The following is a 24,501-nucleotide window of genomic DNA, read 5'->3' as shown; positions in this document are numbered from 1 at the left end:
TGTTGTTCTAAAACTTTATAACTGAACTGTTTTTTCAGCTGTCAGAGCATTTTCTCCTAGTCTCCTTCAACTCTGCTGATCTCCATTTTACTTGCTTCTACCAGATCTTCCAGTTTCTTGCTCTCAAGTTAATGCCTAAGGAACTGTGGCATATTTACTAAAGAACATTGCTGAAAAAGACACATTTTGTCGTATTTTTAGCAATACTCAAGTTCTGAGCAATCAAATGACTATGCTGCCTGAACTGCTGTGCTCTTCCAGCACCACTAATCCAGTATTTGCTTTCCAGCATCTGCAGTCATTGTTTTTACCCTATTTAATAAATACAGTCAACCCAATGTTTAGCTCAAATACAATTATTTGATCAAAATATGGGAGTGTGGTTAGCCCGTGTGACATCTTACACTAGTGTACATTAGCAAAAGTTACCTGTTCCAAAACTGTCCAAAAACAACTGTGGAATGGGTCTGATTACTTTACTGAAATTCCTACCAGAGAGGGTGAGTCAATGGAAATTGTATTTCTCTATCCATTCCATTTAGAACCTTTGGATCCAGCATGTTATATGGCAAATAGTGTCAGATGAAGTAATTTTGTATAAACCTTCTTTGCTCTAAATTTCTGTCCAGATTTCTCACATTCCCTTTACCAGGAGATAGGAGCAACCCCGAGAAGAATTACATTTAAGGTAGTTTGTACATTTCTCAAGGCATTCTGCTAATACTGCGCTGTAATGTTCTATGTTCTATGTAATATTCTGTTGTTCAAAACATGCCCACAGGGAAATTCAAGACTCTTAGTTCCAGAGCTATCCACAGGAAAGTGATGTTCTCTCTTGAATGTAAGTGGATTCTGGCAGAATGAAGGAAGTACAGTCTCTTGAGTCAAATAAAAATACAAAATTACTTTTGGCAGGAAGCTCAGAGTTGTCATAAAAACTACTCAACTGGAGTGCCAACTTAAATAAGGCTAATCGATGGCCTGGAACTCACTAACATAGCTGGCTAAAAGGACTGTCTTCCATTACTCAAAATTAAGATTATTTTTGTTAAGAAGCTTAGAGGAGTACACACTAGCTTGATGATTCAAAGGAGTTTAATCATGAAATTAATAACAATGAAAATAAATGAAAAAAGGAATTATTTAATATAAAATAAAACAAACAATTCAATGAAACTTCAAAAGGTCATTCAATAACTATGAACAATTTTGGAGCACAGAATGCACAGAATGATAGGGTAAACTAGCTGCCATTTTAATGGGTGTTCCTTTTATTCAGCATCTGAGTAGGATATTAACCATACTCAAAATCAATAGGATAAGTCCCTTTTTGCATTGGTTGTTTCTTTCTTTCTTCCCTCTATCTCTATATTCTGTAATTGCAAACTTAACAGGCTAAACACATTCTCACTGTAAGCTGTAAGAACGGGTAAAACACTAAGAGAGGCACCTAAAAGAGGGAGATAAATCAAAATAATGATTTTGTGTAATGTGGCCAATGCATTTACCTTCTCTTTCTATATTTCATTTTAATATCTCCCTTTAGTATTCAACTTCCCTGTTGGAGATTTTCTTCCAAAGTGCCTTACACCACATAAGGTAAATCTTTCAAAAGGAAGTTACTCCATAACTCCCAACCTGTTCCATTCTTGATCCTAGCTGAGGTTGGAAATCAGATGCCCAACTGTTGGTGAATGGTTAGATCACAGACTCTACTAATTCGCTTTAAAACTGAAAGGAAGATCAAACAGTATAGAAATCTAAAGCTAAAATGTGGCTCGAGGTAAGCCAATCTTATTCCACTGGCACATGGGAAGAGGGGGTATATGGCAGAAGGATGAAGAGACTCATAGGGCCCGATCTTCCACTCCCTAGGGAGCTGAGAATAATGGCGAGTGTGATGACTTTATCGATCAATAGACTAAAATCAGGTTCCCCCAGTCAAGATAAACTTTCACAATTGAGTTCCCCCTCATCACCTAAAAGAAGCCTATCTCCATATATTTGCATATTAATTTCCCTAATCACCAGAATTAACATAAAGATAGCACTTTAATGCAGAAATTGAGACGGGAACACATGCAGATAGGAGAGAGTGAGCCGACCGTGTGAAAGGGGAGGTGGGACTAAATGTCCCTGTGGGGCACAGTACTGCACAGAGTCAAAGAAGCAGAATGTGCCAGCAGCATGTATGGCAAATGCATTGCATGTGCTTGACAAGCACAGCAATGTTCTAAAGGTAAAAGGGGCCATTACTTCATGGGGTGAGGGTGGACTCTAACCAGTCAGTCAGGAGTATTGCCACTATCAATCCATTTGGCCATTTGTAGTTCAGAGGATTAGCCATGCTCTGTCAAGCAGTTGGTCCAACTCATCTTCAAGGATCAACTCCATTGCTGTCTGGGGATTGGGCCCTGGTCAGTCCTGAAAGTCAGGAAAAGTCAATCCTGGACTTTCTGATTGATCAGTTGGGATTGTCTTGCAAATTAAGTCTGGGACATGGAATATGTCAGTAGGGGACTAGAGTCAGATCACACATAATCTGGGAGGCTTTTAGGGTCAGTCCATGAGGCAGCTCATGGAGACCGGCCTAATTGTACTGCTAGTTAAGGGAACACTCACAGTCATAGGGGCAACTGAATTTCATAGGGTGGAATCTATAAGATCTATAAGTGACTGGGGTAAGGAGGGTCAAGGCAAGCTATGGTCATTCTAGTGCCAAATGGTATACCCTGACTGGTGTATATGATGCTACCTAAGATGCTCACCGCCATACATTAACTCCAAGATGTAAAATCTTGGCCATAGCATCAAAAGATTAGACAACAACTGCTCACTATCTAATTTACAAAAATTACACATAATAGTGAATCAAATGCTAAGCAAAAAGATTGTCAATGACTTGATAATTTTGGACTTCTGTAAATATGTTCTTTTCAAATTGCTGTGTTAGTTTGCAAATGCTATGAGTAGAAACAAACATTTGCATATTCTTGTGATAGATTCACAAGAACATAATTCTGGATTAGTGGTGCTGGAAGAGCACAGCAGTTCAGGCAGCATCCAAGTTTTTACCTCACAAGAACATAAGTCACACAATTGAATTTATGCAGATGTATCCTTCAATCAGAAGTTAGAGTATATTGCTGACAGAGCACAAGATGCAACATAGGAAGCATTTTGTTATTGGGAGTTTATGATCATCTTTTTTCTCTTGGTAAGTGAGATATGAATTGAATAAGGGAAGTTAGAAATGCCTATCAGTTCTATCAGTACTCACCCTAACCAGCAGATGATGCCAACTCATTGATTATGCATCCCCTACTCACCAAACAATTAACGATGCTGACTCCCAGTGAAGAGACCAAGTTTGGGCAAGTATAGGAATTTCCATTCCAATTTTTAACTGCTAAAATTCTGTCTTAACCACCACAATCTCTTTGAGAGAGGCAAATGACTGTAATTGAGCATGACACGTATAAGTAATCTAATCTAATCTAATCACACATGAAACTTTCGACTTGGACACAAGTGCTGGGATCAGGGCAGATGGGAAACACAAATCATATTTACCCTGCAGTGTGGAAACAGGCCATTTGGCACGTCGAGTCCACACCAATCGTCCAAAGAGCATCTCACCTAGACTCAATCCCCTGTCCCCATATCCCTGCATTTTTATCATGACTAACCCACCTTATCTGCACATCCCTGGACACTATAGAATGCCAGATGTATTGCATATGAAAAATGTTTTTATTCAATTTTGTTATCCAACATTTTTCAATTTTTTTAGGTTACTTTCAGAAATTAAATTGCATAAACCTGTCCATTTTTTTTGGCGTCAGTAGCAACTAGCTTTCAGAAGTACAGTACTCCAAGGTTGGCATGTCCTCTGCCTCTAATGTCCAGCAGAAATGGAAATTATTTCAAACTCACAATGAAAATCCAGTGAGCTATTGGTGAAGTCTTAAGGGTTGTATTCTTTTAACTGTGCAATGTTTGAATTGCAGTGTTAAGCAATGGGTCTATAGATAGCCGTTTTCATATATAAAAATCCACACAACAAGATTTGCAGGACTATTTAAGAAAGAAAAAAACATGCTTTTATTTAGCATCTTTCACAACCTCAGGAAAACCCAAAGCATCCTATAATATAAAGGGTATTATATTTTCAAGAAAAAAAAGCAAAATTTTACTTAGCATTGTTATACATCTGTAAGTGCTTCTATTTCAATATATGCAATCATCTTTCCAGTATTAACTGGGGACTACTCTGTGAGATAAAGTGAAACTTCACCACATGTCACATAATTATACTCAAAGAACTCATATTGAAATTCCAAAACTTTATTTGCTGGTGCTGTGGAATGTTGTATATTCTTCAAACTACAGACTTATTTTCTGGAAACATGACTTAGATCATGTGTTTATACTCAGCTTTTGTAATGCTCAATAGCTGGCAGGAAAATGGTCCTATTTAATTGCTAAAAACACGATAGTTTAGGAAAATTCTAAATGTTAATGACATTGACACAATTTGCAAAATCACTGCATGATAACAGGAATGCAGAGTAAGCAGATCTCCTATCATTGTACAGTATTGTAAACAGCTCAGTAAAACCCACACAAATGATTCAGTGGGTCCAACCACAAGGGTTTAAACAATTCCAAAAGAATTTTCTATACAGTCCACAATGCTAATGAAAACCTCACAGTGAATCAGACCAATTGTCAAAGAAACACAGTTCATGAAGTTTAAGGTCAAACCACCAAAGTTGCTGAAACATTAGCAATGAAGAAATATTTGAGTAAATTTGCTTAAAATGGAATAAAATGGATGGGCTAGAAAGGGGAGGACTCATTTAGATTTCTTAGCATCAACATAATAAAGCAGCGTTTTCAGATCTCTAGAATCTGGGATTGCAAACCAAGGATCTCTGCTGCTTAACAAGTACTTGGCCTTCACTTTAATTCTGTCATTCAATTTGTGTGGCTACAGATTATTGTTCGTCCTGAGCATTACTTAGTTCTTTTAGGTTACCCATCTGCCAACATAGGAGACAATATCCTCATGGTTTACTTCTGTCTATTGATTTGATGTTCTTGAACTCCTTGACAACTAAAAGGTGAAAAGTTGAAAAGAAAAGAAGGTACCTGGTAAAAGGTGAAAATGAAAGAAAATGGGAATTGGGAAGAAATGAACAGAACTAGAGATTTCTAGGTAACGAGATCAAAGTACCTCTGAGCCATCGTAGGAGAAAGTGGTCATCCTGAGCAGGAAGGCTAGGCAGGATATCTTGGATATTCTCTCGGAACTGCAGCAGACAGAAAAAAAATGTATTCTGATTTCACGTACACAGTTGAAAGTCCATCAGCTTCTAAATGCTACTTTGCTATGCAGTACATAGTCTGGCACACCTAGACTTTAAAACTACAGAACAAAGTACTTATACTGCTTTGTCAGCATTTGACTCTTTCTTATTTTAAAATAAGGCTATGGATTTCAGAAGCCATCATCAAATGCTTGATATACATGTCATAAAGAGCTCTGTGTAATAAACACACCCACTCCTGTTTGGCAGTCTCCACAAGTGCTTTATTGTGTGGACTGCATACTAACTTGTGTGAAATACTGGATTTACCAAATAGCTAACATTCAAATATATGGGTGAGCAGTTTGAAAACTACATCAATCAATAGTGAATGTTTCTGAGTATTTAAAATGACTAAAACATTGTTGGAGTCTTAAGCTAATTAGAATAAACATAAACTAATTTGATGCAAAGAAAGGACACTGAAAACGACAGCAAATTTGTTTGAAGATTAATTTTACTTTGCTGTAAATTTGTCACTCTGAATACGAACTACAGATCAACAAAATAATCTTCGCTAAGCATAGATAATCAGGACATTCATTATATATGTAGGATGTGTTTTTAAAGTGTCCAACTTTACCTTGAGCTCAATGACGTTTGTTCCAGTGCATTAGTTACATGCAGCATTTCCTTATAGGTCTTTAGGTGTATGTGCATGTTAAAAATTTTGATTTTATATTAAATTTCTAATATTTCTAATTGCAATACAAAACATCATCTTCAGGATATTGATAGTGGGGGAGCTAATAACAGATAATAAGGAAATAGTGGATGAAACTAACAAATATTTTGCTGTCGTTTTCATGCAAGAGGATACAAAACACATTTCAGTAATAACAGTAAGTCAGGAGGTGGAAGGGCAAGAGAAATTTGGTGCAACTATAATCAAGAGGAAAGTAATACAAAGCAAATTGATGGATCTGCAGGCTGACATATCTCAGGGTCTTGATGAATTTCAAAAGGGTCTTAAAAGAGATGGCTAATGAGATAATTAATATGTTGATGTTACTTTTTCCAATATTCGCTAGATTCTAAGAATGTTCAAGTAGATTGGAAAGTAGCAAATGTGTTGTTTTATTTAAGAAAATAGGCTAGCAGAAAATAGGTAACTATAGGTCAGCTAGCTTGATGTCTATTCTGGGCAAAAAATGTTAGAATTGATCATTCAGGTTATAGCTGGGCACTTAAAAATACGCAAAGTAATCAGGACAGATCAGCATGGATTCCTCAAAGAGAAGGCATCTATAGACCAGTGAGCCTGACATCAGTGGTTGTTGTTGGAAGGAAGTTATTGGAGGGAATCCTGAGGGACAGGATGTACATGTATTTGGAGAGGCAGGGACTGATTAGGGATAGTCAGCATGGCTTTGTGCATGGGAAATCATGTCTCACGAACTTGATTGAGTTTTTTTGAAGAAGTGACGAAGAGGGCAGAGCAGTGGACGTGATCTATATGGACTTCAATAAGGCATTCAACAAGGTTTCTCACGGTAGACTAATTAGATCACATGGAATACAGCGAGAACTAGCCACTTGGATACAGAACTGGGTAGAAGGTAGAAGACAGAGGGTGGTTGCTTTTCAGACTGGAGGCCTGTGACCAGTGGAGTGCCACAAGGATTGGTGGCTGGGTTCACTACTTTTTGTCATTTATATAAATGATTTTGACATGCTAATAGGAGGTGTAATTAGAGGTGTAGTGGACAGTGAAGAAGGTTACCTCGGAGTACAACGGGATCTTGAGCAGATGAACCAATGGACCAAGGAGTAGCAGATGGAGTTTAATTTAGATAAATGTGAGGTGCTGCATTTTGGAAAGGCAAATCAGGACAGAACTTATACATTTGACGGTAAGATCCTGGGGAGTGTTGCTGAACAGAGACCTTGGAGTGCAGGTTCATAGTTCCTTGAAAGTGGAGCCACAGGCAGACAAGGTAGTGAATAAGGCATTTGACACACTTGCTTTTACTGGTCAGTGTAAGAGTTGATATGTCATGTTACAAACATAGAGGACATTGGTTAGGCCACTTTTAGAATACTGCGTTCAATTCTAATCTCCCTGCCATAGGAAAGATGTGGTGAAACTTGAAAATATTCAAAAAATATTTGCAAGGATGTTGCTGGGATTGGAGGGTTTGAGAAATAGGGCCAGAGGCTGAATAGGCCAGGGCTGTTTTCGAAAGCGTTTAGTATGCTTTCCTTTATTGGTCAAAACATTCATGTTGTGGCTGTACAGGACATTAGTTTGGCCACCTTTGGAATATTGCGTATAATTCTGGTCTCCCTTCTATAGGAAGGATGTTGTGAAACTTGAAAGGGTTCAGAAAAGATATATAAGGATATTGTTATGTTTAGAGGGTTTGAACTATAGGGTGAGGCTGAATAGGCTGGGGCTTTTTTTCCCTGGAGTCCAGAACTAGAGGGCAAAGGTTTAGGGTGAGTGGGGAAAGGTTTAAAAGGGACCTGGGGGGCAACTTTTTCATGGAAAGGGTGGTGTGTGTATGGAATGAGCTGCCAGAGGAAATGGTGGAGGCTGTTATAATTACAACATTTAAAAGGCATCTGGATGGGTATATAAATAGGTAAGGTTTACAGGCATATGGGCCAAGTGCTGGCAAATGGGACTAGATTAATTTAGGATATCTGATCGGCATGGACGAATTGGACCAAAGGGTCTGTTTCCGTGCTACACATTGCTATAACTCTAAGTCATGTTTAACCAATTTATTTATTCTTTGACGAAGTAGCATGTGTTGTGGATAAAGGGAGGGCCTGTAGAGATACAGTACTTGTATTTTGAGAAGGCATTTGACAAGGAGCCACATCGAAGGTTATTATGCAAAGCAGAAGTTCAAAAGGTATGAGGGCAACACATTAGCATGAATAAATAGCTGACTGACAGAAAACTGATCTTTTCTGATTAGCAGGATGTGATGAATGGAGTCCCACAGTGGTCTGTACTGAGCCTCAGTTTTTTGCAATTTATTGCTATGGTTTGACTCAAGGGAGTGAACACATGGGAGCTAAATTTGCAGAACACAAAGATAAATAGGTAAGTATGTTGTGAAGAGGACATTAAGGGGGTGCAGATGGATACAGAGAGGTTGAGTGAATCGGCAAAAATTTGACAGATGATTATCAAGTGGGAGAGTTCATTTTGGTGAACAGAATAAAGGTGAGTATGATTTAAATGGAGAATGATTGCAGAATTCTAAAGTCTAGAGGGACCTGGGTGTTCTAATGCATGAGCTACGAAATGTTAGGATGCAGTCACAGAAAATAATTAAGAAGTCTTATGGAATGCAGAGTTCAATATAAAAGTTAGCATGTTATTATTCAGTCATTGTTGAGACCACATCTTGAATTTTCTATGTGACTTTGTTCTCCCTTTTTAAATAAGGGTATAATTGTACTGGAAGTGATTCAAAGGGGATTTATTAGATCGATAGCTGGAATATTCTGTCTTGTGTGGAAAGATTGTATAGACTGGGCCTTTTTAAAACTTAGAAGAATGAGGGTGATTTGAATCAACTTTATCCAATCCTGAATGGTCTTGACAAAGTTGACGTGGAAAAGATGTTTCCTCTTAAGTGTGAGGGCAGAATTAAGGGGCATTGTTTAAAATGTTAGCAGGTGCACCTTTAGGACAGAGGATAAGGAGTTTTCTTTTCTCTCAAACAGTTGTGTGACTTTGGAACTCAGAAGATGGTGGAGGTGGGTTCATTGAATATTTTTAAGGCAGCGATAGATAGATTCTTGTTAGGCAGGAAAATCAAAGGTTAATGGGGATAGAAGTGAACGTGAAATTCAAAACACAAGCAAATCGGCCATCACTTTATTGAATGAAAGAGCAGGCTCAAGAGTCCAAATTGCCTACTTCTATTCCTAAGATGAATTTTCCGATGTACACAGAACTTTACAAAAAAGGTTTTGCTCGTTGCAGAACCATAAGATCATAAGGAATAGTAATATGTAGGCCATTTGGCCCCTCGAGCCTGCTCTGCCATTCAGTAGGATCATGGCTGCTCTGAGATACCTCATATACATTTTCTTACCGTTCCCCCATAATCCTTTGTCCTCCTATTGATCAAGAATTTATCTATCTCAACCTTGAATATACACAAGGGCCCTGTACCCACATCTCTCTGTGGCAGAGAGTTACAAAGACTCAGAACCCTCTGAGAGAAGAAATTTCTCATCATCTCATTCTTAAATTGATGCCCCTTTATTCTGAGACTATGGTCTTTGGTCCTAGCTTCTCCCATAAGGGGAAACATTCTCTCAGTATTTACACTGTCAAACCACTTAAGAACCCTATATGTTTCAATGAGATCACCCCTCATTCTCAAAATGCCAATGAGTAGAGTTTAGCCTTTGCTCATATGACAATTCCTTCGTATCGAGGATCATCCTGGTGAACCTTCTCTAAACTGCCTCCAATGTGATAACATCTTTCCTTAAATAATGAAACCAAAACTGCCTGGAGTATCCAGATGTGGTCTCACCAGCACCTTATACAGTTGCAGTAAGACTTCCCTACTCTTGTATTCCAACTCCCTTGAAATTAGGGCCAGCACTGTATTAGCCACCTTGATTACCTGCTGCATCTGTGTGCTAGCTTTCTCTATTTTGTGCACAAGTGCCCCCAACTTCCTTTCTGCACTTTTTTTTCCCATTTAAATAGTACTGCTCTTTTGTTCTCCCTATCAAAATGAACAACTTCACATTTTCTCACATAACACTCTGTTTGCCAACTTATTGCTCACTTACTTAACCTAACAAAATCTCTTGGTAAACTGCTTGTATCCTTCTTGCAATTTGCCTTTCTTACTCTGTAAATATGACTGCAATCCATTCACTTCCTTCCACCGGGTCATTAATTTATATTGAAAACAGCTGCAATCCCAGCACTGATTCCTGACACCATTGTTACAAGTTGCCAACCTAAAAAAGAACCCATTATCCCCACTTGCTGATTTCAGCCCATTAGCAATTTTATATCCATGGTAATATAACTACCTGCAACTCCATGGGCCCTTATCTTATGGCTTAAACTTTTGCGAGGTATATTGGAGGTCCAAACAGAATAAACAGAATACTGGTTGAGACTTCTTTGAAAAACTCCAATAAATTAATGAGACATGATTTCCATTTCATGAAGTCATGCTGACTCTGCTCAATCAGATTATGATGTTCCAAATGTTCTGCCATTACTTCCTTAATAATTGATTCCAACGTTTTTCTAATAATAGATGTTAGGCTAATCAGCCTATAGTTGCCTGCTTTTTACCTCCCTCCCTTTTGAATGGCAGTTTTCCAATTCTCCGTTACTTCTCCAGAATTCAAGATTATTGAAAATTTATTTCTGTAGCTACTTCTTTTAGGATTCTAACATGCAAGCCATCAGGGCCAGAGGATTTATCTACCTTTAGCCCCATTAGTCTAATACTACTTCTCTAATGATGGTGATTCCTCTCTTGCACCACCATATTCTTTTGTATTAAAGAGATGTTCAAAGTATCTTCCACCATAAAGACTGATGTGAAATATCTGTGTAACTCTTCTGCCATTTCTTTGTTCCCATAACTATCTCCCCGATTTATTTCCTAAGAACATCGATGATAATCATTGAACAAAACCAAAAGAAATTTAGAATATGGCACATTTAATCTAAACAGTATCATTACTCTGTCAGCTGTACATAGATTTTGTTGCTGTGCCTGAATTGCTGGACTGTAAAACTGTAGAATGCATGGAGAACAAGAAATGGTTAAAACCTAACCTTACTACTTTTCTACTCAAGTGTGGGAAAATATTGTAAGTTAAGGTGACCCAAATAGATAAATTTAGGCCCTATTACTAAAGAATTGTGATTAATATATTAAATCCTTGCACAGAATGGACCTGCGTTTTAAATGAAGAATGCTGTGCCAATACTGGGACCTCGACTGGATTCTTGATAAGTAAACTTTCCAACATAAAACCTATGTTTGCATTCCCTCTTACATTACTTTCTCTCTTTATATATAAGTTGAGAATCTACACGCAGCTGGACTGTCCTGATCCAAGTATCAAGTGCAACCATCCTTCCAGTAAAATGGCAGGTGCACTTTGGAAAATACAATACTTATGTTGAGGAATCAGCGAATTGATTAAATTGCAAGTAATCTTCAATGAACTAAATATATCTGACTTATGCTTTTATGGGAGTATGAATCTGCAAATGGGATATCTCTACATCACACTAAAGACCCTTTATCCATCAATGATTCTGTTCAAATACTCAAGCTCCTCGCAGGAGAACCCAGTGTCTAGACTTGGGATGAAGTTAGTACTTTAGTCCATCAATTAATCAAAGAAGCAATCAGGTTGGTGACATTTTAACAGCTCACCCTGACTCTACCAAGCATCAAATCATATCAAACATTATCTCTGAGTTGGAAATAATCTCTGTTTTAATTTTGTATAGATTTGGATTACATTGCTATGGTATGTATACTATGTTTTCTGCTTGCATTTCAACTGATCTGTTACACTTTAGGAATTCAAAGATATGTGTGCCTCTAATTATTTTTAACTCAAAATTGCAAACTAACAGCTGATTAATCCTTCAGGACACTCCTGGGTCATAAGTGGTATTTTGGCTATTAGTGACGAGGAGAGTTGAAGCAGGATCAATCTAGCAAATTAGAGATAGATACAAAAGCAACATAATGCTACAAATGCTGGAAATCTGAAATAAGAAAATACTGGAAAAACTCAGCAGCTCTGGAAGCTCCTACATTGTGAAAAGCAGTGTTGTCATTTCAGGTTGATGGACTTTTTGTTAGAACTCGAAAAGGTTAGAGATGTGATAGGTTTTCAGCAAGTGCAGAGGCAGTAAAAGAAAGGAGAGAAATGAGCCAAAGAGAACATATTTTGATAGAGTAGAAAGCAACACAGGTGAAATGAAAAAGGGGTAATGGTGTAAGACAAAGAGGGTGAGAATGGGACAAGAAACATGACAGGTCTTGAGGAAGCGTAAATGGCAATAGCAGAATCATCAACAACAGCTGATGAGGTCCAAAACCAAAAATCAATCAGGATGGGGTGGATTTCAGAGATTTTAATCTGGAATTGCTGAACTAAATGCTCAATCCAGATTGCTGGAAGTGTATAATAATACTAGCAGACTAGTTAGAGGTGTTGCTTGAATCAGTCATCTAATATGAGTTTGATCTCCAGAACAGGGGTAACTGCACTGTGAGCAACATGCAAACTGACAGGACTATGGGTTTTAACTTGTATTTCAAAGGGATCTTTGATATGGGAGGAAGTAAAAGGGCAGGTATTGCATCTCTGATTGGGCAATCCTTTTCTTAGAATAGGCTAACAACAGTGTCGCATGTAAAGTGACTGTCCTCCCATTCTGTTTCCGGTTAGGACTCCACATGATTTTCCCAGTTTCCTCAGCTCCATCACATCTATTGAGAGACTGTCAAGTTTCACACCAAGGCTTCCACTATGTCCATTCTGATGAAATGACATTGACCTGAAATGTTCGTTTTTTCCTCACAGACACTTTCAGACCTGATGAGCAGTTCCAGCAATTTCAGTTTTTCAACATCTGCAGTATTTTACTTCTGCTTTTAATAGGTTTTGTTTTCCTTAATCATCATTGTGGGTAGGGCCTAGAAACCGTGTGGTCCATTTTCTACACATACTTTCACCTCTTCTCCTCTCTCTGCAAATGAGGATTCCCTTTGTCCTTGTCTTCTATCCCACAAGTTTCTACATGCAATTGCTGAAAATGTGTTGCTGGAAAAGCGCAGCAGGTCAGGCAGCATCCAAGGAACAGAAGAATCGACGTTTCGGGCATCAGCCCTTCTTCATTCCTGAAGAAGGGCTGATGCCCGAAACGTCGATTCTCCTGTTCCTTGGATGCTGCCTGACCTGCTGCGCTTTTCCAGCAACACATTTTCAGCTCTGATCTCCAGCATCTGCAGTCTTCACTTTCTCCTCTACATGCAATTGACCATCCACCACCGTTTCCATTCACTCTGGCATGATGCCATCAACAAACACATCTTAACCTCCCGTTTCCTCCCTCAACATCAATCCAAAAAAACTGTTGCTTCCATAATACCTCAATCCACTCTTCAGTCACCCACAACACTTCTTCCCTTCCAATAGCACCTTACCATAAAAGTTCACCTGCCATTTTACCTCATCCCTCCTCACCATCCAAGGTCTTAAACACTCATTGTAGGTGAAATGACAACTTACTTCTATATCCTTCCATTTAATAAGCTATATTTATTGCTTACGAATTGGTTACCTCTGCATCAGGGAGACCAAACTCAGCTTGGATAACTATTTCAAGGAATACCTGTATTCGGTCTGTAAGCATGAGTAGGCATTTTACGGCCTTCTAGAATTATACAGTTAAACAACTTCAGACCTCTGTCCTTTTGTTTTTTGATTGTTGATGATTCTGTTAATGCCATTTATACCTGTACTAGACCCATACTTTCCTACTTTCTTTGTACTATTACTACACCTTTTGCCTAGTACTTTCTTTGTACTATTACTACACCTTTTGCTCTTTAATCTTATACTCTATCACAGATCTTCCCTTTTTGTTCTTTTCCCTCACCTCCTCCTCTTGCCAGCTTCTTCACTTGCTGAAAACCATTTACATCCCCAACTTTTCCAGTTCTTGTTAAAGGCCATCAACCAGAAATGTAAACTCTGTTCCCCTCTCCATAGGTGCTAAGTATTTTCTGATCTCTTAAATTGGATGTTGACTTTGATTTTATAATTGAAGTGGAACTTTGAAAATTGAATAATTAGTGTTTTGTCAAGGTTCACTAGGGAGTAGTGTAGAGGATCCCTGGAAGTTCTGGTGTAAGAACAAATACTAGGTCACTTACCACCATTTCCTGAAAAATATATGGCGTGCACCATAAATATGAGTCTATTATGATGCGTGTTTCCAGAAAATTCTGGCCTTCTGTAATTGGCCTCACAAAATCATAGATGTTTACAGCACAGGAGATCATTTATCTGTGCTGGTTAACAAAGCTCTGACTACACTCTTCATAGCTTTCCTTTCAATAGCTTTCTCTAAGCTTTTGCCAATGCACATTCGAAAGCTACCTGAGCAACCTCTATGATAAGGAGGCAAGTGGTGCAATGAGGGTAATTATTCCTCTCATTATTCCACTTGCCCTGTACAAAGGTGTGTAATTTTCCATTTGATGCCTTCACACAATGATGTAACCAAGAATTGCTAACAGCTGCAGCAACAGGTGGAGGGTTGACATTATAGAGGTTTATAAAATCATGAAGTGTATAAGTCAGGTGATTGGCAGGCGTCTTTTCCCTAGCATTGGGAATTTCAAGACTAGGGGTCATATTTTTAAGGTGAGCAGAGAAAGACTTAAAAAAGACACGAGAAGCTTTTAATTTATGTGGTGCACATGTGGAATAAACCACTAGAGGAAGTTGGTGGATGTTGGGTACAATTACAACACTTAAAAGATGAATACATAAATAAGAAATATTTGGAGGGATATGGGCCAAGCACAAGCAGGTGGGACTAGATTAATTTGGAATTATGGTTGGCATGGACTGGTTGGACCCAAGGGTCTGTTTCCATACTGTATGAATCTATGACTCTATACAGATTCTAAGAACAAAATGTTCCGTTTTCAATTACTGCAGTCACATCAATCCAAATTGTGACACCTCATGTTTCAGTTATTTCCATATGGTGTACAATAAAGTCACAACACATTCTCAGAACAAAATGTCATCTGAGCTGGTACTTCCTCATCACAACATTGACAGTGGCCCATTGTGAAAAGCTGCAGTTGAAAGCTGGGGACCCCGAGCTCCACTGATGCCTTCAACTCAGTCTCATTCTTAGGTCTATTTGTCCCTGTCCATTGTAATAGCAACATTATCTCAAAGGTTATCAAGGATAGAAACGAAAACAGAAGTTGCTAGAAGCGGTCAAGTGTTCTGAGGATGGGTCACCAAACCTGAAACATTAACTTTGATTTCTCTCCACAGCCAGAGGATGTGGTGGAGGCTGGTACAATTGCAACATTTAAGGGGCATTTGGATGGGTATATGAATAGGAAGGGTTTGGAGGGATATGGGCCGGGTGCTGGCAGGTGGGACTAGGTTGGGTTGGGATATCTGGTCGGCATGGATGGGTTGGACCGAAGGGTCTGTTTCCATGCTGTACGTCTCTATGACTCTAGATGCTGCCAGACCTGCTGAGCTTTTCCAGCAACTTATGCTTATTGTTTCTGAGTTACAGCATCCGCAATTCTTTCAGCTGCTGTCAAGGGCAACTTGTTTCTGAGATGACCTGCAATAAACTTTCCTCCTTCCCCTTTTCACATTTCCAATATTTTACTTGAACACAAAGACATTTTTTATCAGTGCAACTCGCTACTACTGATCGATGGAGGAGAAATCTTTTTAATCCTGGAACTTCCGCGCCTCAAGCCGTTTCCAGAACCGACTCCCACTTACTGCCTAGCCAGGCCTATTGTACAAAGTCGAGATTAATGTTTGCACAGCAGGGATCTTCCTAACTAACCATAGAGGAATGAACCGCCAATGATAATGGTCGAAATAAGCAGACCATCCCTAACCAAGTGTTAAGAAGATCTGTTACTAGGACATCCATGAATTATAAAAAAAACTGCTGGGCACCTGAACAGTTTGCTATTGATTCCTCGCCCAGTCGCAGCATCCTACCCTCTCCCTTACCTTGGTGAGAGTTTCTGCCTGTTTAGGGCTCAGGTCGCCGACTCTTCCGCTCATTGCAGCTTCTGTCGCTCATCTGACAACTGGCTTCTGGTTAATATTGCTACGCTCCGCCTCGCCCCTTGACGCATGGTAAAGCCTCCGCTCTACCATCCCTCCCTCTGCTGGTCTGACATATATACAGTACATTACAATGCATCCACGTACGTATCCATCTCATTTACAGGGAAAACGGGCTTTGTTTCAAACCATGAACTGTGCCACGTCATTTGAAAGAAGCAGATTTTAAAATTACAATTGTACCCTCTGGTGGTAAAACAAAACTTCCATTTTAAACAATCTTCTCTATTTCAAAAAGTATCGGTGCGTACTGAAGAGTAGCCATTTAAGTTGGATACAGGGTCTTCCCAGATATATGCTGACAATACTCAGGTCTACCTCTCCATCATTCTACCCAATGCTTTCATTACAGCTGTCCTATCTGCATCAAACAAAAACAGAAATTGCTGGAAAAACTCAGCAAGTCAGGCAGAATCTGTGGAGAAAACAGTTAATGTTTGGAATCCAGTGACCTTCTTCAGAATAGCAGTCCAATCACTATTAGCAAGTTTTGAGAAGATTTGTAGCTCAGATTGAGGTTCTGGTTGTAGGTTGGCTCACTGAAGATGTTACCTAGTATGGTGATGAAACGTCTGAAAATGAACTTACAGCTCAGCGAGCAAACCTACATCCAGTCCTATCACTATGTTTACCCAATACCAGTCTTGGATGGAGAGCAATTTCAAATAGCTAGACTTCGGAAAGACTAAAACAACTGTCTTCAGCAAATGCCATAAACTCAGTATCTTTGTCATCAATGCCATTCCTCTTCTAGTTTCAGGATGATCCGGACTGCTAAAAGTCTCAATATTTTATTCACTCATAAACCGAGGATCTACATTTAAAATGCTCTCCAACACATGAGCTGTTTATTTTCACCTCCATTAAACTGCCAGCCTCTATGTCACTTCAGTCCAGCATCTTACTCTGATTTAAAATATCATCCCTGCCTTTTTCACTCTAGGTTCAACTATTCAAATGCTCTCCTGTGTCAGCTTCCCATATTTTTCACCCTCTTATAAAGTATAGGTAACGTAATGTAATGTTCCTGTATTGTCCCATTCATCCACTTCCTAAAAGGTTACTGTACAAAATGAATTTCCAAAAAAAAAACCCAAAAACAAACTGTTAGAAAAGTTCAGCATCTATGGACAGAAATCAGAATTAACGTTTCGGGTCGAGTCATCCTTTTTCAGAACTTAGGATTCTGATGAAGGGTCACTTGACCCAAAACGTTAACTTTGATTTCTTTCCATTAATGCTGCCAGACCTTTTCCAGCGATTCTGTTTTTGTTTCTGATTTATTCCGTTTTTAAAAATATAATTTTGCTCCACCCACTAATAAATAATCCACAAAAAACTTGTTTCTCGTGTGCTTCATCTCCATCTGCATCATGTACCTATATACCATATTCCAGCAAAATGAGGTCCTGCGATCCTATATCTTTCCCAGTGCCCCTTTTGATACAAAGCATACAAATGCAGTCAACTTTTAGGGCTGATCCAGTCTTTGCTGTGTAACATTCTCAGAAGTTTGTATTTAAGCTCCACTCCATGGGTTACAACAGGCAATTCAAGTTGGCACTTCAGTGAGGAAACAGAGTTGCAATGTCAGAGCTTCACCATCTTTTGGGTGCAAAGTCACACCGAGGATTTAAGTACTCTCTCAGGTGGATCTAAAAGATCACATGCACTAAAGAGGAACAAGGCAAATTTTTCCTACTGTCCTGGTCAATATCCAATATACCTTCAACCAACTTTACAACACAAATTTTGTGGTCATTTATCTCACTGGTGTTGGTAGGATTTTGTTGTATGCCAATTGGCTGCAATGGTTCCCTAGAGTACCATTCTTACACTTAACAGTGGGTCATTGACTGTAAAGTGTTTAAAGGAAACTTTAGATTATGAAAGATATTATATTGAAAAAAGTTATTTCTATTTAATTGCAGATGAAGGTTTAATACAGTTGATGGTACAGCACAATTGGTTGTCAACTTACAGGAATAATGAATGGTTGCTCTATTATTGAAAATGTCTTTCTTAATTATCTTCATAAATCAAAATTAAAATCTATCAGGCTGTAAACATAATCCACTTTCATTGAAACCTGTTTACAAATCAACATAATCAATACTTGTTCACCACTGAAAAATTAAATAACCATACTGATGAGTCCTGAGTGAAACATTAAAAGTACCGATAACCAAGATTTTTAGCAATACTATTTCACTGTAATTTTAAAAAATTGAAAATATTATTTAGTATTGCTCCTTGTCAACAGCTCTGCAGATTTAATTTCCCTGGAGTTTTGAAAATTTTCCAATATTACCTGCTTTGATATAAACATTAAACAACAGCAATCTTAAGAACTAAGGTATATGTGGCATGCATTAAAAACATAAAAAACATAAATGTCTCTTACATCAGTTGTGGTAAACAATGGTCAGATGAAACAGCATGAAGCTTTTGAGTTTTAGCAAGCTGTACTTTGGAGTTGTAAGATGTGCATTCATGGCCACAATTCTCACCATAGTAAAAGGGAGATGTACCAAGAGAGATCAAAAGATGTATCAGTCCCTATTTTCCATCAGTCTGTCCTGATAAACCAATGTTGTTCAACAGATTTTGATGCTCCCAAATGTGTGGAAATTAGGTCACCATATTTTCCAGATGATATGAAATATACATAATCAAATGTGCACGATTTGGAGATTTGAACCATCAGTAATCAGTACATTCACTGCTAAAGTCAAGTGAATAGATTGAAAACAGCTTTACAATGTAACAGATCCACAATGCAAACTATTGTATAATTTCTCAAAAGGGTGGTGACAGTCTGATACTGAACTGAAAGAAAAACAGAAAGTGCTTGAGAAAATCAGCAGATCTGGCAGCATCTATGCACAGGGAAACAGAGTTAAAGCTTCAACTATTCTTTCAACCCAACAGAAGTATGCTGTTTCAGACAGTGTGCTCTAGTTTATTTCAGAAAATAGAAATTTCAAAAGTGAACTGCCTCCAATTTTTATCAGAACTGAGATATTACAAAGCTGGGGGAGTGAAAATAATCTCTACTTATTGGCTTCTGCATTCTGATCTTTGCCTAACTTACATTCTGTTACCTGTATTTCCAAAAAATTTGCCCAGACATTTAATAGACAATTTGCTTTATTTCCTTTGCACCAAAAGCTTCTCATTCCTTCCAATTAGTAATTTCAACGGGTCTATTCATAACATGGCTGAACATATTTGCATTATGCTATAACACCAAAGTTTTTCCTTTCAATCCTCATTTAGAACCATACACCTTGTTTTATTAAAACTGTCAACCATTAGCTGAACTCAACAAGTTCTTCAAGTGGCAATCCCCAAGTCATTAGTTCCCTAAATGAACTTCAAGAGTAATCAGACTGCTATCCCTCAGAAGACTGTGTTCCCACTATTCTAAATTATCATCATTTAGAGGAACCCAGTGAGAACAGGAAGAGGGAAGGCAACAAGCCAGGGACTAATTTCATTAATTGAGTAATTTATCCTTAGAATCCCTACAGTGTAGAAATAGGCCGAGCAAGTCCACACCGATTCTCCGAAGACCATCCCACTCAGACTTACCCCCATACCCTATCCCTGCAACCCTGCACCTCCCATGGCTAACCCACCTAACCTACACATCCCCTGACACTGTGGGAATTTTACCATGCCCAATCCACCTAACCTGCACATCGTTGGACTGTGGGATGAAAGCTGAGCACCAGAGAAAACCCATCCAGATGCAGGGAGAATGTGCAAAATCCACACAATCACCTGAGGTTGAAATTAAACTCTGGCATTGTAAGGCAGCAGCGTTATCCATTGCACCACCATGCCACTTTCATAATTGGCCTTCATGCTTCAAGCCAATAGGAACTCAATCACTGAAGTATATTCTGATAAAAATAAATCACATCTGATTGATATAGAACTTTGAACATAGAACGTTACAGCACAGTACAGCCCTTTGGCTCTCAATGTTGCACCGACCTGTGAAATTAATCTGATGCCCATTTAACCTACCTCATTCCATTATTATCCATATGCATGTCCAATGCCCATTTAAATGCCCTTAACATCGGCGAGTCTACTACTGTTGCAGGCAGGCCGTTCCACATACCTACGACTCTGAGTGAAGAAACTACCCCTAATATCTGTCCTAAATCTATCACCCCTCAATTTAAAGCTATGTCTCCTCATGTTAGCCTTCACCATCCGAGGAAAAAGGCTCTCACTGTCCACTCTCTCTAACCTCTAATTATCTTATACGTCTCAATTAAGTCACCTCTCAACCTTCTTCTCTCCAACAAAAACAATCTCAGTTCCCTCAGCCTTTCCTTCTAAGGCCTTCCTTCCATTCCAAGCAACATTCTAGTAAATCTCCTCTGAACCCTTTTCAAAGCTTCCACATCCTTCATATAATGCGGTGACCAGAACTGCATGCAATACTCCAGGTGCGACCTTACCAGTGTCTTGTACAGCTGAAGCATAATCTCAAGGCTCTGAAACTCAATCACCCTACCAATAAACACCAACACACCGTATGCCTTCTTAACAACCCTATCCAACCTGTGTCAAGAGTATGGTGCTGGAAAAGCACAGCAGGTCAGGCAGCATCTGAGGCAGCAAATTTACTAACCCATCCTTGTATGCTGACATCCAGATCACTTATAAAAATGACAAACAGCCGTGGCCCCAAAACAGATCCTTGTGGCACATCACGAGTAACTGAGCTCCAGTGTGAACATTTCCCATCAATCATCACCCTCTGTCTTCTTTCAGCTGGCCAATACCTGATCCAAACCACTAAATTACCTTCAATCCCAAAACTCTGTATTTTGTGCAATAGCCTACTGTGTGGAACCTTATCAAATGCCTTACTGAAGTCCATATACATATCAACTGCTAAACCTTCATCCACCTGGTTTGTTACCTTCTCGAAGAACTCAATAAGTTTAGTGAGGCATGACCTACCCTTCACAAAACTGTGCTGAATATCCCTAATCAAATTATTCCTTTCCAGATGATTATAAATCCTATCTTTTATAACCTTTTCCAACACATTACCCACAACCGAAGTAAGGCTCACTGGCCTATAATTACCAGGGATGTCCCCATTCCCCTTCCTAAACAAGGGAACATTTGATATCCTCCAATGTTCTGGCACTACTCCTATCAAGAATGATAACAGAAAGATCGAAACCAGAGGCTCTGCAATCTCCTCCCTGGCTTCCCAGAGAATCCAAGGATAAATCCCATCCAGCCCAGGGGTCTTATCTATTTTCAGATCTTCCAAAATTGCTAAAACCTCCTCTTTGTCAACCATAATTCCATCTAATCTTGTAGCCTGTATCTCGGTATTCTCACTAACATTGCCCTTTTCCAATATGAATACTGGCGAAAAGTATTCATTAAGTGCTTCCCCATGTCCTCAGATTCCACACACAACTTTCCACTACTGTCTTTGATTGGCCCTAATTTTACTCGTCATTCTTTTATTCCTGATATATCTATAGAAGGCCTTAAGGTTTTCCTTGATCCTATCTGCCAACAACTTCTCATATCCCCTCCTGGCTCTTTGTAGCCCTCTCTGTGGATCTTTTCTGGCTAACTTAGAACTCTCAAGCCCCCTAACTGAGCCTTCGTGCTTCTTCGTCACATAAGCCTTCTTCTTCCTCTTGACAAGAGCTTTAGATTCTTTAGTAAACCATGGTTCCCTCTCTCAACAACTACCTCCCTGGCCTGATAGGTATATACTTATCAAGGACCCGCAGTAGCTGTTCCTTGAATAAGCTCCTAATTTCAAGTGTGTCCATCCCCTGCAGTTTCCTTCCCCATCCTAAGCACCCTAAGTCTTGCCTAATTGCACCATAATTGCCTTTTCCCCAGTTGTACCTCTTTTCCTGCGGTATATACCTATCCCTGCCCATTGCTATTGTAAACATAACCTAATCATGGTCACTATCGCCAAAGTGCTCACCTACCTCCAAACCTAACACTGGCCAGATTCATTCCCCAGTACCAAATCCCCCCTTGTTGGCCTGTCTACATACTGTGTCAGAAAACGCTCTTGCACACATTGAACAAAAATGAACCCATATAAACTACTTGAACTATAGTATTCCCAGTCAATATTGGGGAAGTTAAAGTCCCCCCATATGCATTCCTGACTAAAGCAACAGGTTTGATTTTTCCTTGCTCAGTTAAGGATGGACAACTATTGGTAGTCTAGCAAGTGACACTCACATTTCGTATCCACAGCTGCATCTTTAATAGTGTATTTGCATCAATTCACCATGTCAGTGGTTTATTCACTACATATAGTGAGAGACATTTTTGTTGGGCAACACTACAGCAGGACAGATATGGCAGCTAGCAAATGGTGAATTGTGTCTCAAGATCTTTTTAAAAAGTAAGATTCAGAAATTTTAAAAGTGAGCAATGTTATAAATTTAGAAGAAGGCAATCTTTGGGATAAAGAAGATATGGAGCTGAAAATTCAAACTGAATAAAATGCTGAAACTGTGAAGAATCCGGCTCAGTTTGAGACGAGGTGAGGACAATTAGTGGTGTGCAATCTGTAGCAGGAATTGAAGATGAAGGCTTCAATATTTTCAATAATTGGTTGGAGGAAGTTGTGACTCCCCTGATGTTGGATGTTGAAAAGCAATCTGATAACACAGAGGTTTGGAAAGGAATATTGTTTTACTGTGGTACTATAAATGGCTTGGGTTGGAAAATTTTCACAATGTGACAAGTAACCTTTATTCATGAAATAGTGCAGTAGATACAAGTTGATACATTGTATTGACAATAAAATAATACTTCAATTCACACAACTCCTGATCACATCAAAATACATTTCTTCTGAATGTCTGAGAAATGCTAATTGTTTATATTTTTTCCAATTATATAACGTTTTGTTGCAGAATATTGTGTAAAATAAATTATTTTCACAGTGCAATTACCATTAAACAACAAATGAAAAGATCTAATTTGAGAACAGTTGCCTGTAGTTTCAGAAACTTCCATTAATCAGATTACCTGTCTAAGTTGAAGCTGATCTGTTACTGTTTTGCATTAAGTAAATGCAAACTACTGTGAGGAAAGGAGAAACAGGCAGATTTTTTAAAAAAGTTAAACTTTATTAGCAGTACCACTGAAACATTCATTTTGTGATCTAAAATTAAATGAAGCCAAATTATTATACAATTTTAATACTAAAACAACATAGGCAAATAACTTGAGAATACATTTTTAAATGCAAAAGCATAACTGATAAAATTAATTTTTTCCACATTTTTTTATAGAAGTACTGTCGGGTGTTCCGTTTAATGAGAACAAATTGGAATAGGTTTCCTGTATTGGATTCCATGCTTTCATCGGGTTATGTTTACACCAGTTGTACGCTTATCCGGAATAAACTCATTAAAAAAGCCAACAATGTCGATGATCAATACAAAGTTACACAGACAATTCTAAACGAACATTCTGGTAATTTGATCACTCTTTATCATTAACGGTTACGCTAAGGCTGTTTTTTATTTGTTTGTACTTGGACTTGCAAAACTCAGAGCTGGAGCCAATTCAACCAAAAATGTATTAACCGCAACAAACACAGAAGTTGCTGAAAAAGCTCAGCAGGTCTGGCAGCATCTGTGCAGAGAAATCAGAGTTAACGTTTCGGCTTTTACTAGATGAGTTGGTCATTACTGCCCAGCCAAGAAGAACAGCAGGAATTTGTTAGAACAAAGGCGGTTTCCAGATGTCATGTCCCAGAGAGCAGTCAAGTTACTCTCTCACTTTAAACATAGCGACTTCAATTATTTTGTCGTTTTATGCATGTCAATTTTCTATGTTCAAAAAAATTGCTGTTTCCAATTTATGTTCTGTTGATATTATTTCTTCCTCAGAAAGATATAGATGAAAACACATTTAGGTGAAAGGTATTCGAGTAACTACACATTCAAAGCACAAACACTCTCCTGTAAATGTGCAAACTTGCCTGGGGAATCTTCACATCCGATCAGGAAAATCAAACGGGACGGAACCGGATTCATCAGATGCAGCGCCAAGGTTTGACAAAAAAAATATTAAAATGGGACAACAATTTTTCAAAGCGCCTTTCTCACTTGACAAACGCTGCCCATAGCAAGCCGCTCCCGATGGCCAGGCCCAGGCCCAGCCAGGTTACTCTGGTAACGGGGGGAGGATGACCCAGTGACCCGGA

The 24,501-nt window shown here is 38.8% G+C and overlaps 1 protein-coding gene across 3 annotated transcripts in view; it reads right to left on the bottom strand.

Moving 5' to 3' along the window:
- Positions 1–24,475, bottom strand: part of sec14l8 (SEC14-like lipid binding 8) — a 75,302-nt gene extending 50,827 nt beyond the window's left edge. The window contains exons 1-2 of one of the 3 annotated variants that reach the window (XM_072587571.1): positions 24,277–24,475; positions 5,240–5,315 (exon numbers count right to left, since the gene is read on the bottom strand). Coding sequence is in view for 1 of the 3 variants with exons in the window: in XM_072587569.1 (XP_072443670.1) it covers positions 5,240–5,315; positions 16,143–16,196 (130 nt within the window). In the remaining 2 variants the exon portion in view is untranslated. Of the gene's footprint in view, positions 1–5,239; positions 5,316–16,142; positions 16,274–24,276 lie in introns of those variants that run through there. The other 2 variants (XM_072587570.1, XM_072587569.1) reach the window with 2 other exon arrangements.
- Positions 24,476–24,501: the final 26 nt, after the last annotated feature.

The sequence above is a fragment of the Chiloscyllium punctatum genome, chromosome 17, assembly GCF_047496795.1.
Source record: "Chiloscyllium punctatum isolate Juve2018m chromosome 17, sChiPun1.3, whole genome shotgun sequence".
Classification (NCBI taxonomy): domain Eukaryota; kingdom Metazoa; phylum Chordata; class Chondrichthyes; order Orectolobiformes; family Hemiscylliidae; genus Chiloscyllium; species Chiloscyllium punctatum.
The sequence above is the reverse complement of the archived record's forward strand: the minus strand, read 5'-3'. Positions and strand labels throughout refer to the sequence as shown.